The sequence below is a fragment of the Penaeus vannamei genome, unplaced genomic scaffold (assembly GCF_042767895.1).
Source record: "Penaeus vannamei isolate JL-2024 unplaced genomic scaffold, ASM4276789v1 unanchor551, whole genome shotgun sequence".
NCBI lineage: Eukaryota > Metazoa > Arthropoda > Malacostraca > Decapoda > Penaeidae > Penaeus > Penaeus vannamei.
In genome coordinates this window covers 12,501-30,000 of record NW_027213555.1, presented here as the reverse complement: position 1 = coordinate 30,000, position 17,500 = coordinate 12,501, and the positions used below count along the sequence as shown (strand labels likewise).

Here is a 17,500-nt window from a genome sequence, read left to right as displayed (position 1 = left end):
GATGAATACAGTGATAGTGATGATGATGGTTATGGTGATTAGCATAATGAAGATGGTGATGGTGATGATTGTGATCATGATTTTGCATGTACCTTTTTTTAATGAATGCATTGTGGTTGTTAAGAATCTTTATAGACTACTGGATATGATGTGTGTGTGTATGTGTGTGAGTGCGAGTGCGAGTGCAAGTGCGAGTACGAGTGCGAGGGTGTGTGTGTGTGTGTGCGTGTGCGTGTGCTTGTGTGTGTGTGTGTGTGTGTTTGTGTTCTTGTATATATGTACATATGTGTTTGACCATAACTGTATTGTAGCTGTATTTCATAAGCCCATTTGAGTTTATTGCTTGATTTGCTTGACTGATATATTTTATGCTAATGCAATAAATGGTCTCACCCACAGGCAGCAGTGCTTTGTCCTTATCATCTGCCTCTAGTGAGATCCTGAACAGCTGGGAGAATGAGAGCGATGTCAGCGGAGGCCTTCAAGCTGTTCTGCCAAACCAGCTCACCGAAGCCTTCTCAGTACTCCATCGTAGGCAAGGTAGTCTCTGTAGGGTTTTTCATTGTAGTATAGTAGGATTTCTATTCACAAGTTTTGACCTAATATCAAAAAATATGAAAGGTGAAAAGTCTTGTGAAAGATGCAGGTGTTTCTTCCACTTTCACTTGTGTGGCATAAGTAAACATACACCCTTGAATAGAATCGCTACATAAAAGGACGTCTCATCAGACAACAGGAGGCAGGCAGAACACAGGGCCTCTTATAGGGTTTCACATCCACCTTCCCCAATAAACTTTACAGCAAAGAGCGATGTCAACGATACCTCAAGGCCAGATGGTTCCCAGCTCAACACATAGGTTCCCGACAGGTGCCTTCGTCCTTCATTGGACACAGATGTTCACTCCACTTTCACTTTTGACACTTCTATGGCCTAAGCAAGTATATGCCCTTGCAGGGAATCGCTGCATAGAAGGACTTTCTCGTCAGACAGCAGGAGGCAGGCAGAATGGCAGACAGCAGACAGATGAAGGTCTCACTTGTTACCACTCCGCCCTCAGCACCCTGGGGCACAAGTCTCATGGAGTTTCACATCCACCTTCCCCAATAAACCCTCCAGCAGAGACCCCTTTCATTCTACCTGCTCTTAAGCCTAATCTCTTATGTTCACATGTATTGATATTGCATAAGTATTGTGCATAAGTCATTGGGATAAGGTGCTGGATATAGGCATATCTCTCCTGTCCTCTCCCATGAGCGAGTTGTTAACTGGAGTTTCTGTGTGGCTTCATGATTTTAATGCCATTTATGTTGCATGCGTTTTCTTTGATATTGATTATCAAGTAGAGGCATCCAATATTTACAATTTTTTTAAAAACAGTTTTGTGTTTTATACCTTTGTGTGTGCTTTTGGTTCTCAGAATGCAATGATGATCAAGGCCCAGATAACATTGTATACATCAGAATATGGGTCTTTGCCAAACTTTGATTACACACAAAATTTCATCAGATATACGATATCATGATATATATTTACACATAATCATAGAAAATATGTTTTGAGAACTGTGTAACTGTAGCATTTGTTAGAGGAAAATGTATGTATTGTTTTATTATTAATTTATTTGTCACTAGAATGACAACAATTTTTTTCCCAGTATAGCCATATCTATATCATTAATCAAGGCTTTGTATTTGACGAACAGCAAAGAGTATAGTTGCAAAATTCTTGCATATCCATACATGCCACAGCATTTTACTCTCCTATGATTAATTATATTGACAGCTTCCGACACCTGTGATGGAATGATTGCTGGTTGTTCTTCGACCTCTGGTTCTCCTGGCCGAGGTCATGAAAGGTCACTCTCTGATGGAGGACAGACGGGGATTATCAAAGAAGGCATAGATGTTATTGGTGAACGTAGGCTTGCTGCAACAGCTGTGAAGAATATTATCTCAACATTTTGGTCATCTTCAGCTAATCTGATGGTTGAGGTAAGTGTATTTTTATTTTTCTATTTTTATTATTATTATTATTATTATTATTATTTATTTATTTATTTATTTTTAAAGCACAGTTAATGATAATGATGAATGTCTCGGTATTCTTGATGATTATGATCATCATCATCATATACCTCATAATTTTTCTTATCATTATAAGTATTATGATCTTGTTTCTTATCTCCCAGTCTCCCTTTGGTCCAAATGAACACTACCTCTTGTTGCCGGAGGTGAAAATCCCGGTTGTTGTGTATGGTGATGAACCATCTTCCATCATCGCTCATGCACTGGCGTCTCAAGAGTACGACCGCCAGCTTGGGGCGCTTAAGAAGAGACTAAAGGACATGCAGAAAGAGGGAACGAACACGAGGTAGGTGCAAGAGTGAAGGCCCTAGAAATTTTTGTGTTTTTGTTTGGCACCAGTAGGAGTGTTTAAAATCTACTTAGTCACTCTCCCCTCTCTGTTTTGCTCTGCTTCTCCCCTCTCACTCGGTATGGCTTTCTCTCTTCATCTCTGTCTTTCTGACTCTGATTCTCTCTTTTTCTGTTTGTCTCTGTTTGTCTGTCAGTCAGTCCCTGACTGCCTTGTTTGTCTTGCCTGTCTTACCTGTCTGTCATTCTCTGTCAGTCTATCTGTTGGTCTCTCTCTCTCTCTCTCTCTCTCTCTCTCTCTCTCTCTTCTCTCTCTCTTCTTCTTCTCTTCTCTTCTCTTCTTTCTTCTTCTTCTCTCTTCTCTTCTCTTCTCTTCTCTTTCTCTCTCTCTTCTCTTCTCTTCTCTTCTTTCTTCTCTTCTCTTCTCTCTTCTCTTCTCTTCTCTTCTCTTCTCTTCTTTCTTTCTCTTCTCTTCTCTTTCTCTTCTCTTCTCTTCTCTTTCTCTTCTCTTCTCTTCTCTCTTCTCTTCTCTTCTCTTCTCTTCTCTTCTCTTCTCTTCTCTTTCCTCTCTCTCTCTCTCTTCTCTTCTCTTCTCTTCTCTTCTCTTCTCTTCTCTTCTCTTTTTGTCCTTGTCTTTCTCTTTTTGTCCTTGTCTTTCTCTTTTTGTCCTTGTCTTTCTCTTTTTGTCCTTGTCTTTCTCTTTTTGTCCTTGTCTTTCTCTTTTTGTCCTTGTCTTTCTTTTGTCCTTGTCTTTCTCTTTTCTTGTCTTTCTCTTTTTGTCCTTGTCTTTCTCTTTTTGTCCTTGTCTTTCTCTTTTTGTCCTTTCTTTCTTTTTGTCCTTGTCTTTCTCTTTTTGTCCTTGTCTTTCTCTTTTTTCCTTGTCTTTCTCTTTTTGTCCTTGTCTTTCTCTTTTTGTCCTTGTCTTTCTCTTTTTGTCCTTTTCTTTCTCTTTTTGTCCTTGTCTTTCTCTTTTTGTCCTTGTCTTTCTTTTTTTGTCCTTGTCTTTCTCTTTTTGTCCTTGTCTTTCTCTTTTTGTCCTTGTCTTTCTCTTTTTGTCCTTGTCTTTCTCTTTTTGTCCTTGTCTTTCTCTTTTTGTCCTTGTCTTTCTCTTTTTGTCCTTGTCTTTCTCTTTTTGTCCTTGTCTTTCTCTTTTTGTCCTTGTCTTTCTTTTTCTCTTTCTCTTTCTCTTTCTCTTTCTCTTTCTCTTTCTCTTTCTCTTTCTCTTTCTCTTTCTCTTTCTTTCTTTATCACCAGCTCTCTCCTCCCTCCCCCTCCTGTTTCTTCCCCATATTATTTATTTATTTGGATAATTTTTATTCACTATTCTCCATCAGATCAAGTGACAAAGAACCCCAGCTGTCGCAGGAAGATTATGATAGCTCGGCCAATGAAGAGTCAGAATTCTGTGTGTCAGCAGCCACCACTGACATTGAGAAGAACAAGTCGGCTAAGGATTTCCACATTGAACTCCAGTGGAACGATCAACATGCCAAGTTTTATTGCAAGGTAAGATTTTATTTTTTTTTTTTTTTTTCAACATTAGACTTTGAGTTTAGATTTCTTTGGTTACAGGGTATGTGAGTGTATTTAATTGTTGGTGTCATTGCAAGAATGGCATGTGAGTTAGGTATGATTTTTGTAGGGTTTGTTGCATGTTTTGTGTGTCATGGTTTTAGTTCAGGGTATGAATATACATTTCTGTAAGGGCTAGAGTCCAGAATGAAAAGATAGACGATAACATGTTTTTTCCACCAATTACCCTGTGGGAGGGGGAAGGTCCGATCACCACAGTTCTTTTCTTGACATCCAGGTGAGGTTAGTGCATAACTTGAGTCCCAGGTTCGGTATGAGGCATGAGTATGACTCTGGTTTGGGATTGGACTGAGTTGTGCATGTTAGTTAAATATATAATTGTTTTTATTGTAAGGTATTAGTTGATTTCCTTGAAGAAGACTTTACTTGTAATAGGAAGCTTGGATTTGGTTGTATTGCAAAGTGTAAGTTGTTTCTATACCATGGTATGTGTTGGTTTATCGTGTTTTATAGTATGATGTGTGATTTTTATCTTTAATGCTTGGATATTTTAAGATTTTTCAAATATATAAGGATACTTTTGATATATTTAAGATATTTGTTATATTTGAATCCTCACTAAATTTGTATAACCTGATTATCTTTTTCTCGTAGATTTTCTTTGCTGAGCACTTCCGGCAGTTACGGAAGATGGTTTTCCCTTTTGGAGAGGAGTTCTACATAAGGTCCCTGAGTCGTTGCATTGCCTGGGAAGCGCGGGGAGGAAAATCGGGATCCGTCTTCTGCAAATCACATGGTTAGTTAGTTGTTGAGTTTTCTTCTTCTTCTTCTTCTTCTTCTTCTTCTTCTTCTTCTTCTTCTTCTTCTTCTTCTTCTTCTTCTTCTTCTTCTTCTTCTTCTTCTTCTTCTTCTTCTTCTTCTTCTTCTTCTTCTTCTTCTTCTTCTTCTTCTTCTTCTTCTTCTTCTTCTTCTTCTTCTTCTTCTTCTTCTTCTTCTTCTTCTTCTTCTTCTTCTTCTTCTATTGTGATATTAGTAAACCAGCCTACAGCCTGACCCAGACTGATGGTTGTATTGCAATGGGAACTTTACATGATTTTCTATTAGATTTTCAGTTCACTGCTTGTTTGTTATTTACTTGCTTCGGTAATGAAAACAATATGAGAAGGAAAACAAAACCTGTGTTTTTACGAGATTTAGGACTGCATCTTTTTTTCTTTCATAATCCCCTTCTTCCGTCTCCTCCACCTTCTCTGCCTCCTCGAAATCATTCACTTCTACTTTCCTCAACCCCCCTCACCTTCTTTTTCTTCCTCTTCTTCTTTCTCTTCCTCTCCTCCTCCTCCTCCTCCTCCTATTTCTCCTCCTCCTCCTCCTCCTCCTCCTCCTCCTCCTCCTCCTCCTCCTCCTCCTCCTCCTTCGCGCGATTCCTCCTCCTCCTCCTCCTCCTCCTCCTCCTCCTCCTTCGGGCGCTTCCTCCTCCTCCTCCTCCTCCTCCTCCCTCTCCTCCTCCTCCTCTTCCTCCTTTTCCTCCTCCTCCTCCTTCTTCTTCTTCTCCTCCTCCTCCTCCTCCTCCTCCTCCTCCTCCTCCTCCTCCTCCTCCTCCTCCTCCTCCTCCTCCTCCTCCTCCTTCTCCTTTTCCTCCTCTTCCTCCTTTTCCTCCTTTTCCACCTCCTTCACTTCTTCCTCCTACCCATTGTCCTCCTCCTCCTCCTCCTCTTCCTCCTATCCCTCCTCCTCCTCCTCCTCCTCCTCCTCCTCTTATTCCTCCTCCTCCTCCTCCTCCTATTCCTCCTCCTCCTCTTCCCCCTTTCCTCCCTCCTCTTCCCCCTTCCCTTCCTCCCCCCCCCCCGTCCTCCTCCTCTTTCCCCTTCATTTCCTTCTCCTCCTCTTCCCCCTTCACTTCCTCCTCCTTCTCCTCTTCCTCCTTCTCCTCCTTCTCCTCCTCCTCCTCCTCCTCCTCCTCCTCCTCCTCCTCCTCCTCCTCCTCCTCCTCCTCCTCCTCCTCCTCCTCCTCCTCCTCCTCCTCCTCCTCTTCCTCCTCCTCCTCCTCCTCCTCCTCCTCCTCCTCCTCCTCCTCCTCCTCCTCCTCCTCCTCCTCCTCCTCCTCCTCCTCCTCCTCCTCCTCCTCCTGCTCCTCAGCCTCAGTCTCAGTCTCTTAGTATGATTACAATGATTTTTGCTTTCCACAGATGATCGTTTTATCTTGAAAGAGATGTCACGCCTAGAAATGATTTCCTTCCTTGACTTTGGTCCAGCCTATGTGCAGTACATTGTTAGTTGTGAGAAGGAGCAGCAGCCAACAGTGCTAACAAGGATTGTAGGTAAGCATAATTACTCCTTTATGAAATAGGTGGCTGTCACTGGCATGTTTTAGACTTCCTGATTTCAGATAACAGTAACGACAAATGGGAACTATCCTCTAACTTGGCCATTGGTAAATCTGTTACCATTATATAATGTGTTTGTATTGGCTCAGTGCAGGATTGCCCTAGTACCATAAAATCCCCCATGGCATTCTTTCACTGCTATACTGTCCTTCCCAACACTCCTGCTACTACCATGTAATCCCTCCCACCTTCACAGCAATGCTTCCACTGCCATGTTGCCCCTACAGCACCTCTTCCACTTTTGCACTGTCCTCCACAATTAGTTAATTAATTCATGTAGTTTAATTCCATTTGTTACAATGGATATTCTTTGCTCTGACATGCTGTCTGTTTATTTGCTTCTAAATTACCCTGTGTGCAATTAATGGCTGGGGTCACCATCCACTAGCAGTGCAAATGAGAATGCTGCCACTGCAAAACACCACTCCTAATTCTATACCATTACCTAAAACACTCTTCCTACCACCTCACCTTTCCTATTGAATGTTTTAGACATCGCAATATAAAGAAGATGTGTTCTTTTTATTCAACTCTAGCCAGAGGTGTAATGAGAATACTTGTATTCTTTCAAAACAATTACTGTTGGAATTACAGCCATACCTTCCAAATGCTGGTTTTTATCCTTTCTATAATCATTTTATATAGTTTTATATAGCTATTTTCAATTTCAGTTTCTGCTACAAGTATGATATTCACTGACAATTTTAAAATTTTCTGAAATTTAGATTTCCTGAAGCAGAAAATCTGATGCAAGCTTATTAATCAGTTATGTGTAATAGCCAAGAAAAAAATAGTACCAGCCTAGAGCTTGATGATTGCCATAAAGAAGTCCACTGTCAGTTGTAGAGATTTTTATTGGCTTTGTAGAGGTAGAGAGTAGGAAAAGGCATCTATGTAAGAGGCATCTGAAGTAGAAGTAATTAAGAGGTTGTTTGACATTGATCAAGTAAAAAATTCATATATTTTCTTTCCTTTCCTTTTCCTTTTAGAGGAGATTGTAAGTTAATATTAATTATGCTTTTTACAACAGGTGTCTATCGCATTGGGTATAAGAACACCACTACCAACAAAGCTCAGAGAATGGATGTGTTAGTGATGGAGAATTTGTTCTATCAGCGTAACATAACTCACAAATTTGACTTGAAGGGATCCATCCGAAACAGGCTTGTGAACACTTCTGGTAAAGAGGTAAGCTGTAAGAAAAGAAAGTCAGTGTTAGAATTTTATGTTATGTTTTGAAAGTTCAGCTTGAAAGCTCTCTGTTAAGGGTTAGCATGATCTTACTTAGCTTAGATTATTGTTTTTAGCTCTTGTTAGTTTACAGTTTTCCATTCATTGTTTGTGGTAGGACTAAGAGGATGAATAAAAGTATGTGATAGTAATAAAACACTCCATATCATTCTGTATAGTTTAATGATACACCTTCTAAACATACATTTCCAATATACTCCTTGATTGTCTACCACAGGAATCGGAACTTGTTCTGCTCGATGAGAATTTACTCCGGATGGCTTGTTCATCTCCGCTGCATGTGCGTCCTCACAGCAAGACGGTTCTTAGCCGAGCCATTGCAGCAGACACTGTTTTTCTCTCTCAGCAGCTTATCATGGACTACTCTCTACTTGTTGGTATCGATAGCACTGCAAACCAACTTGTTGTCGGCATTATTGGTGAGTGCATTTTCAAGTGTTTCATATTGTGCATTTTCAAGCGTTTCATACTGTGCGTTTATTTTCTTTATAAAACAATATCCAAACATTCATAATGCTTATGCTCTAATTTTGTTGGCAGATTATATCCGGACATTTACATGGGACAAGAAGCTTGAGACCATCATCAAGGGCAGCGTCCTAGCTGGAGGGGCCGGCAAGCTCCCAACTGTTGTTTCCCCAGAGGTGTACCGAACACGCTTCTGCCATGCCATGGACCGATACTTCCTCCTCACCCCAGATAGGTGGACGGGGCTGGGACTTGGAATAGACCCTTGATCATTTATTCCAATGTATGTCTGATAGTTTGTGTGGGTGTTATGTTATGGTACTCCTTCAGTAAATATGCTAAGAGTGTCTGGATGCTCAAACTTTACATCTCATTTGAAGGTACCCATGTGTGCATAATCTCTACTCATTTTTGGGCATCCTTATTATAGAAGAGAAAGAAATAATTAAATAATGTTAACATTATCTCTTTGAATACAATAAGAAAGCTTTTTTGCATAACATTTGCTGATTTAGAATGAATCTTGCATTAGAATGTATGAAAATATATTTTATCAGATGACATCATTAAATTATTAAAAAAAAAAAAAAAAAAAACATTTAACAATGCTCTTAAGATTGTAGAGTGCAGTTTGGTGCCTTGTTTTTATTAAGTATTATAATACCTGATGTTGCATTTAATATTTTTTGTTATTCATAGATTAAAAGTTCTTCCAGCTTCTAGGGGCAGAATGCACAAAAGGAACTATAATTCTAGGATGATGTAGAAATTATTCTTGGAATAATAGTAGCAAGTGATGGTATGAAAAAAGTGGTTTTATATATGATTCAGACAATTTGATTTAAAGAATAGAAAGGTAAAGGAGGTGTAATAGAAATCTTTATATTGACATCCCGTCAATAAATTTTACACATTGGATTATTTATGCCCAAGTCTGTGTTGGTATTTTAGAAATGTATTTAAAAAGTGTAAATTCTACTGTTTTGTTCTTTGTTGCTTATTGCAGATACCTTTTAAATGCCCATCATGAAGTTGCTAAAGCATTTCTAGGGTATCTGAAGTAAGTGGTGAAAACAAAATAAAGCAATTGTTTATAATAATAGATTGTTTCAGGTTGCAACGCAATTTGAATAACATTTTTCTTTTCTTTTGTCCAAGCAGTTATTTCTACAGTCGATCCTTTTGGGCTGAGATAACAATGTATTTCAAGTTCCGTTTTGTTTTTTTGTTTTATTTATATCATATATTTTTTTCCTTTTAGGATAATAGCATGTGTGTACATATGTAGTATGTCATTGGATTTTAAAATAGATCTTCATAAACATAACCTGAATAACAGCTTGATGTATATATTGTGAAAATAATGGTCATGTGTATCTTGATTGTTATTTATTACATAGTGAATCATTGGTAATTTTCATGATAAGTTGGTACTGATATTTTTTTCTAATATGTCAGCTTTGGTATGTGGAGTTTTGCTAATAATTTTGTGTTATGTAGAGAATTTAACAGAGTTCCTTATGCTATGGGAATTAGAATATGAAAGGGATCTTAAAACTTGTCTGCCAATATTATATCTTACACATATATTTTTCATTACCATATCAGTGATTATTTATATTCCTACAGTATATTTGATATAATTTAGAGTATTATTGGCTATCCAGTTGATAGATTGCTTTCATGATTTTTTTTATGTGTGGGATTATATGGCAGAAAATGATGCAGTTAGTAATGAATACTTGCCAAGAATATGAACTAAATGAAAAAAAAATCACAAGATTGATGTCCCTTTTATATTTTGGCAGGTATTAGTTTAATGCAAAAGTTGTGGTGATACACTAATTTGGCAATAATAGAGTGTGATTGCAGAGGAATGAGTGTAGTCGTTTCCACTCCCTTTTTCTTCTTCTTCTCTAAAAGATTGAATGTTTCTTGGAAAGGGTGAATGGTGTTAAGTGTACTAATTTTGTAAAAGCATATGTGCTATTTTTTGCCAAATCATTCTTTTTCATACTTTACAAACTTAGCATTAAGGTTTTAAATAATCTGTGAATATATTGGGTGAAGAGATGGTAATATGCCATTTTTTGTAAATTATGGTTTGGAAAATTACTATTTTTGTTGAGGTTTTATACGTAGCTAATGTCAGTTTTTCAAGGTTAATGATATTAATTTTTTCTTTTAGGTTAAGTAGCTAGAAAGTGTGAAAGTTATAACCTTGATATGCTATCACCTTCAGTAAGTGGGATTGATGAATTATGCCACATAATTTCCCAGGATATCCTTGACAGGGATATTGACAGGAGGTCTCACATGTATAACTCCTTAATACTCTTGGGTTAAAAATCGTTCGTCCACAGTGCACTCTGTCTGTCCGCTCTACTTCAGTGAGTTAGGAGAGGAAAGTAGCACATGCTGTTATACTTTCTTTCCCCTATTTGTTTTTGTTATTGAGATCTGCCTGTCTGTCAGTCTCATCCATGGCAGAGAAAGGTTGGGTTGGCTCTTGGGTACTGAATCAAAATCAATTTTGAGGGAAAGATTGTTGATAAGTGGTTTAGAACATATGAGTGGTTCAGTAAATCATGCAAGTATAAAAATTTATGGTATCTAATCCTGCTTTGGGTAGTTTAGTGAATATTTTCCAAGGATACTGCCAAGCCTCCCATCCACGGCGTAGAATATTCTGTTAGTCCATTGGCGGATGTCAAACCCAGGAGTATTGAGATGTTGCGTACCAGATGCTAAAGGGACATCAATGTGGCTTCTCTGGTTTATTATCCCTTCTGTATAATTTAGTTGTTATTGAAATCTGTATATATTTGCTACTGAACGGCTAAATTATTGTAATTTTTGGGGTGCCATTTTCAGGAATTTTGTTTTTGGTGCCGATGATGGAAACGTTTCAGAAATGCATTCATGTATATTGATTTATTTTGCAAAGGGTGTCCATTGTCAGTTTTCTAATAATTTTTCAATAGGAGTTTACAGTTAGCTATATTTAGTTTTATATATTTATTCATCACTTATGAAGTGAAATATGTAAAATACATGTGAGTGATAGTAGGGTGATACATTTTTATTTTTCATTATTGGCAAAGATTGTAACATACTTGACTTTGTAAAGCTGGATAATGTACTTTATGAAAATATTCTCCAGTTTAATGTTATGCATATATTTAATATATGCATAACATCCATATATCTGTAATGATCCAGATAATTTTACTAGCCCAAACAATATGATTTGTATTGTCATTTTTATTAATTCATTTAATTAATGAAATTATGCTAACTCTTGAAAGGGAGAGGTTTTTTATATAAACTTAATAAGAAGCAAGTGTACAGATTCATACTATATCAAACATAAATTCAGCCACAGGAATGATGTCCAAAGTTATTGCGAGAAATTCACTAAAAGATTATTTCTGGCGTTGATTCCTGGTTCTGAAGTAACTGGTAGTCTTTTAACACATGATTTTTTTACTGATGTATTATGTATCTGTGAGCACACTTGTACTGATTTTTTTTTTTTTTTTTTTTTTTAATTTAGATTTTATCTGTTTGGCATAGGAATCTGAATAACTGTTTAGTTGTAGTCAAAAGAACAATAGTGTGTATTGAAGTATTTTTTGTTCGTATGGTTCACACTTCAGATCTGACCAAACTATTTACAACAGGTATCCTCTCACCCAGTTCATTATTTATCTCACCGTCGTTCCGTTTTGTCTTTGTACCTTGCGCAAAGTACATGGACTTTTTACCTCATAGGCTTGGCTTCTTATTTTTCACACTGACTTTAATAATTGATAATGTATTATGATTAATATGATTTATATTTCTTGCTTTTTTTCTGTTTGTTTTTACCTTTTCTTTACTGTTTTACCTGCTTTCCTTTTGTTGTTGTTGTTGTTCTTTCTTGTTCATTTCTTTTGTTTTCTCCATTTTTATTTTATTTTTTTTCTTGCTCTCTTCCTTTTTTATGTTTTCCTTCCTTTTTTACTCTTGTCATTTTTAATATTTACTCATTCTTTTCTACCTTTCTAGTTTTTTTTCATTTTTTCCTTGCTTTCTTTCTTTTCTACTTGATTTCCTTTCTCGTTTTGTCCTTTTTTCTTGTTTTCTTTTTTCTACCTGTTTTCAGTTATCTTTTTTTCTTGATCTCTGTCTTTTCTAACAGATTTCTTTTTCCTTGTTCTCTTTCTTTTTTTTGCTGTTTTCCAATATTTTTAATTTTTTCTTTGTATGACATTATATCCAGTTCTCAAGTATGAATGTTTAGTGCGAAGAAGATACCGTGAAAGTATATTTATCTCCATCATGGGCTTGCATGTAAAATTACGAATACCAGTTGGTTGAGCTTAAAGTTTCCCAATATAGTATTCTTTCCTATGTTCAGTACTGTGATAGACAAGACCAAAGTATGAGTGTAACAGTTACTTAGTAGTTATTGTACTTCTTGACTGAAGACTAGTAATAAAAATCTTTAGCTTTCTTGTGTGTATTTTTGGCCTCAAAGTTGGTCTGTTGGTTGAAGGAGACATGCTCGGGTTCTTGGAGGAAAATGAGAAGAGTGTTTGTATCATAATTTCCTTTATTGGTATGAAAATTACGTAATAATAAGAGGTAATTCAAGGCATTAAGGGAATGGTTGGTGTAAACATTGTTAAGACAGAAACAGGTTACTAGGAAATGCACTTTTAAACTTCATCTAGTTTAACTTAAATATTAAATTTTTTGTTTGTTTTCTCCAACAATTACTAATATTTTGCACAAAAGAACATCAATTTCAATTTGACTCCATTCAATTTTTTTTTTCTTACTTTTTTTTCTCAGTTTTAAAAAGCTCTAACGAGTTGTGTTGTTCTACCAGATGAAGCTTCTTTTTTAACATGAAAAAATGTAAAATTCCGCAGAACCTGAGGAACTCACAAGGAATTCTGGTCAGCCATACCCTGGTGTTGGTGAAGAGAACCACCCAGGTAAGTTGAGAATATTCTGAACACATGAAATTCCTAGTTGCATCTCTCTCTGAGAACAAGGATTAGGATCACTTGGTCACACTACTCCTCGCTTAATTAGTTCTGTATTGGCTATAAATAATGGAAGGGGGATCATGACATTATAATACAGGATTACTTATAATAAGAGACAACTTATTTCAGAACAGGATTATGATTGAGACTTTCGATGTTGCATCCTGTGTGTAAGTGAGCATAAGTTGTGTAAGTTACCTTAATATCTCACTACCTATGGCATAGTCACATAAGGGGCAATGCTTCATACAGAGATCAGTCTTTTCTAGCTGTTAATGTCTCGTCCCAGAGAAGCCTGGCAGAGAGTAGTTTATGTAGGGATTTTACTTTGATGAAACTAGCAGGTACTTTACATATGTTGATTAGCTACTGTGAACTAAATCTAGGTCTCAATAATGCAGATCATGACTTTGTTGAGTTGAAGTGATTGCCCTCTGGTGAACTGCCTCTTTTTCTCACTACATAGGCTACAAGGTGACTCCAGGTACCATTTCTGCATCACTGAGATGTACATTGCAATGTAAAGACTGCAAGGGGTCCACACCCTTTGCAGCACAGAGGAGGATGCCTTCCTGTGCAACATTAGCTTAATTATTACTTTTATTCCCAGCAACTGTAAAGTACATCCTAAGGGAATCTAGACAGAAAAGAGGGGGAAGGAAATATTGGTGGCATCATCCTCTGTCAAACTTAACATTGCTTAGGTAATCAAAAAAGTCATTCACAACTACCATCCTGAGCTGTGTTGAGAGAGAAGGATTATTCCACAAAACATTATGTACAAGGCTGATAACAAAATGGCTTTATAGGCACGATACCTGTTGGTTTGAGCACATATTTGTTTCTCACTGAGTGATCTGAAACCCGATATGCTGTTCTGACTAATATTTTGATTTAGGATTTCATCAGATATAAGGGTAGGACTACACTTAAATTTATGTCAAAGAATATGAAATGGCATCCAAATGTTTTGTATCCATAATGGGCCCATGCAGTTTTAGTAACATGTTCAATGAGATTAATTATTTTAATGGTCAATTTTGCTTGCTTTAGCACCAGAAATATTTGGTCAATCAGATATATGGTTTCTGGGCATATACACCACATATTAATGGTTTTATATATACTTTTTATTACTTTGGCAACAGTTTGACTAGAAGGCCAAGTCTACAACTGTTTTTTTTTTCATCAAAATTAACTAATGTGAATCACAAATTTCTTGGCCAATGGCTCCAAGAAATTGATTAGCGTGAATCTTAAGTACTTAGAGTAGACAAAGGCCGTGTACAAGCTTGACCATAACTATATTCAGCGCGTGACTGACAATGACCAAAGGGGACAGCATCGGAGCCTCTCCTTGCCACCTGAAATGATCATTGCCTTACCTAATCATAGCATTTTTTTAGGCCCAAAGACAGCGGGTCTGACCAGAGTGAGACCAGACTGTATAACCTGTTCAAACTGGGTACACACAGTAGCCTAAAACTAGCACAGAGGTTAGGCCAGAGAGAGCCAGAGATCCAGCCCAACCAAAAGCTAGGTCTGACCCATGAGAGAGGTTACATAGAGCAGACTTAAAAAAAGAACTACAGCCCAAAACCTGACCACAAATGGGCCTGACCCACATTCAACAGTGAAATCAGTAGACATTCCATTTATAACAATAATCACAGAAAAATCTATTTAGGTTGCAACATAACAACAAAGCACAACAGAGTCACAGTCCTAGAATAAATCAACAAAATCTTTGGTTTGACATGAACTTCCAAACATGACTCATTAGTTTGAAGTCCATCGATTAATTAAAAGTGTGTCCCCTGTGCCTCCATCCCGAGCTCCATTCATGAGGTTCCCGTGCATTTAGCTGTGTTTATAATTACTTTCAAAACTTCATAAGGAATAGAAAACAAGAAAGGAAAATTAGTTTTACCCAGTTCTGACACCACCAAAATACTATCTAAATTGAGCCTTGTTTAATTCGTGTCTGGAAAATCGAGCATAATCTGATTATATAAATAGGAAACAACTATTCTTAAGTTCTAGGTATCATAAAATTCTCCTCTGCTACTCGTTAAGTGTATTTAGACTATAGAAAGCTATGTTAATAACTGCAGGGGCCTCAGAGCTTCAACGGGAGACGTTATCCTGACAACTGGGAGATTCACATATACTTCTCACAACCCACATTAACAACCACTAAATACATCCCATACACTCAGCTCAGGTTATAAATCATCTTCTTTAAAAAAAAAATCGTATCTCACAACCAAGGCAACTTTATTACTGCCTCACAACCAAAGCTTATAAATAATACCTGGTGAGATGCTCATGTATCATTTCTGAAACGTTTTAGTCAGATCACATACTGTACAAAAAAATCTTAGCAAGCCTAACACACTTTAGTTGAAAGTGAATAAATTACAGAAAGTGGACTTGGCTCGTTTTCTGTTTTTAAAATTCATTCCAGAGCCTTAAAAACGCAGTGTAACACTATGTCTGCATTGGCGTCCTGCTAACATTATCTTTAGAGAAATAAAAACACTTGCAAGAAAATTGTACTCAAAAACTCCAAACCACTGTTTCAGGGGCATGCTTAATGGAAATGTTTATTGGGATAAGATCATGGAATTGTAAATGGAAGGATAATAGGTATGATTAAAGACAACCATTTGTTTTGGTAAGGAATTAAAAGGGACTTAATCTACTTGAGTCGCTGCATCGATTCTGAACATTAGCAGATCAGATCTCTGTGGCCCACAAAAGGCAAGACACAAGTTATTCATCCAACAGCAGACTCGGGTTTCTCTGCGCAATCATCAGCAGATAATGAGCAGTTCATTTATACATAATATTAAAGGCCTATATCATAGGCAGACAAATCATGTCGGCAAATCTGTGCTGACACCATAAATACACGTTGTTGGTTACCCGTTGCGATGAGATATTGGTGATTTGTCCCACTAATGGTCTGCTTTGGGAGCGAGAGCAGGCTGGTCCCTGTTCGGGCGGGCGCGGCGGCCCACTGCACGACGTCCGTGGCTCCACTGCATGTGCATCTGCAGCCTCGTGCGCGACGTGAAGACGGGACGGTGGGGACACCTGTAGCACTGGCGCCCCTGGAACCCTGGACGGCTTGCTGTTGCCTTGCGTCGGACTTTGGTGCTTCCGCGCCTGCGTGTTGCTGCTCCTGACGCAGCTCCGCCGGACCCCGACTCGGCGACGGTGGTGATCACCTTCTTCGGACAACTCTGCTTCCTCGAGCGCTTGTTGAAGCGCTCACTGTCCGCGTCCTGGATGTCGGAGTCTGGAGACGGAGACTCGCGCTGCGGCACGCAGACCGGCGCGAGCGGTGCCACGGGAGCCAGGGCCGAGGGGGCGGCGGGGAAGGCGTCGTTGGCGGTGCGCTTCCGGCTGAGGCCAGTGACGATGGCGTCGAGGGGGCTCTCCAGCGACGTGGGCCGCACGTGCACTTTCTTCCAGAGTTGTGGTCCATACACGGCAGTGAAGACGTGCACGCAGGCAGCGCACACCTCGCTGTGATGGGTCAGCCAGTGGTCCCGGGAGAGTTCGTCGTGAGTCAGCTGATAGCCACAGTGCGGGCAGCAGGAGGCGCCGGACCCGCCGTGGTCGGCCCGCATGTGCTCCGCGAGGGCGCCGCTGCTGCCGAAGGTCTGGTTGCACCCGTCGACGGGGCACACCAGCGGGGTGGACACGGGCGACAGGGCGGGGCTGTCCTCACTCCGCACCGACAGGTCGTGGGCCGCGTCCTGTTCCTCCCCCGAAGGCGGGACAACCGAGGAGGAGCGCGAGAGGCGCGGGTGGCTGAGGTGCTGGTGAGTCTCGAGGGCGGGGCGGGTGTCGAAGGTGAGGCCGCAGGAGGAGCAGATGTACCGGCGGGAGTAAGGGTTGTTGTGGCTGCGAAACAGAGAGCGAAATCAATATACAGATCAGACATTATTTCATGAACACATAATGATGCGCCTGTCAGATGTTTATGTAAAAGTATAAAGAAATATTCAGCTACTTACTGTTCTTCCCTGGTATGTTCTAGCAGACGCTCTTGTGTTTCAGCGAGGAAGTTGCATTTGTTGCAGATGCGCTTGTTGTGGACCTTCCACACGTGGGTGGACAGGCGCTCGGCTCTGGCGGCCTTGTAGTCGCACATGACGCAGGCGAAGGGCTTGATGTGGGTGTTCATGTGGCGCTTCAGACACCAGTTGTCGCTCCCGGACCAGTGGCAGTAGGGGCACGTGTAGGCGCGGTCGCCACGCCGCCTTCCTCGGCCGAGCTCGGGGCTCTCGGCGCCAGCCAGCATGCTCAGGCCGACGCCCATGTTGATGACGGCGCCCGGAGAGGCTGGGCTGCAATCCCCCGGGGTCGAGGGGGCACTGAGAGGTGCCATGTCTGCTACGGCTACGGCCGGGGTGGCAACGGGCGGGGACGGCACAG

General features: G+C 39.6%; 2 protein-coding genes across 8 annotated transcripts in view; one reads left to right on the top strand and one right to left on the bottom strand.

Moving 5' to 3' along the window:
- Positions 1 to 12,509, top strand: part of fab1 (fab1 kinase) — a 49,603-nt gene extending 37,094 nt beyond the window's left edge. For 6 of the 7 annotated variants that reach the window (XM_070119695.1, XM_070119693.1, XM_070119694.1 and 3 more), the window contains 9 exons: positions 400 to 540; positions 1,784 to 1,992; positions 2,190 to 2,371; positions 3,708 to 3,879; positions 4,561 to 4,702; positions 6,096 to 6,227; positions 7,324 to 7,481; positions 7,762 to 7,963; positions 8,085 to 12,509. In XM_070119695.1, the coding sequence (XP_069975796.1) occupies positions 400 to 540; positions 1,784 to 1,992; positions 2,190 to 2,371; positions 3,708 to 3,879; positions 4,561 to 4,702; positions 6,096 to 6,227; positions 7,324 to 7,481; positions 7,762 to 7,963; positions 8,085 to 8,281 (1,535 nt within the window). In that variant the 3' untranslated portion in view covers positions 8,282 to 12,509. Of the gene's footprint in view, positions 1 to 399; positions 541 to 955; positions 1,312 to 1,783; positions 1,993 to 2,189; positions 2,372 to 3,707; positions 3,880 to 4,560; positions 4,703 to 6,095; positions 6,228 to 7,323; positions 7,482 to 7,761; positions 7,964 to 8,084 lie in introns of those variants that run through there. The other variant, XM_070119697.1, reaches the window with a different exon arrangement.
- Positions 12,510 to 12,591: 82 nt separating this feature from the next.
- chn (zinc finger transcriptional factor charlatan) overlaps positions 12,592 to 17,500 on the bottom strand; it is a 6,154-nt gene continuing 1,245 nt past the window's right edge. The window contains exons 1-2 of the mRNA XM_070119698.1: positions 17,080 to 17,500; positions 12,592 to 16,966 (exon numbers count right to left, since the gene is read on the bottom strand). The exon at positions 17,080 to 17,500 is cut by the window's right edge and continues 1,245 nt beyond it. Coding sequence (XP_069975799.1) covers positions 16,012 to 16,966; positions 17,080 to 17,500 — 1,376 coding nt within the window. The 3' untranslated portion in view covers positions 12,592 to 16,011. The remainder of the gene's footprint in view (positions 16,967 to 17,079) is intronic.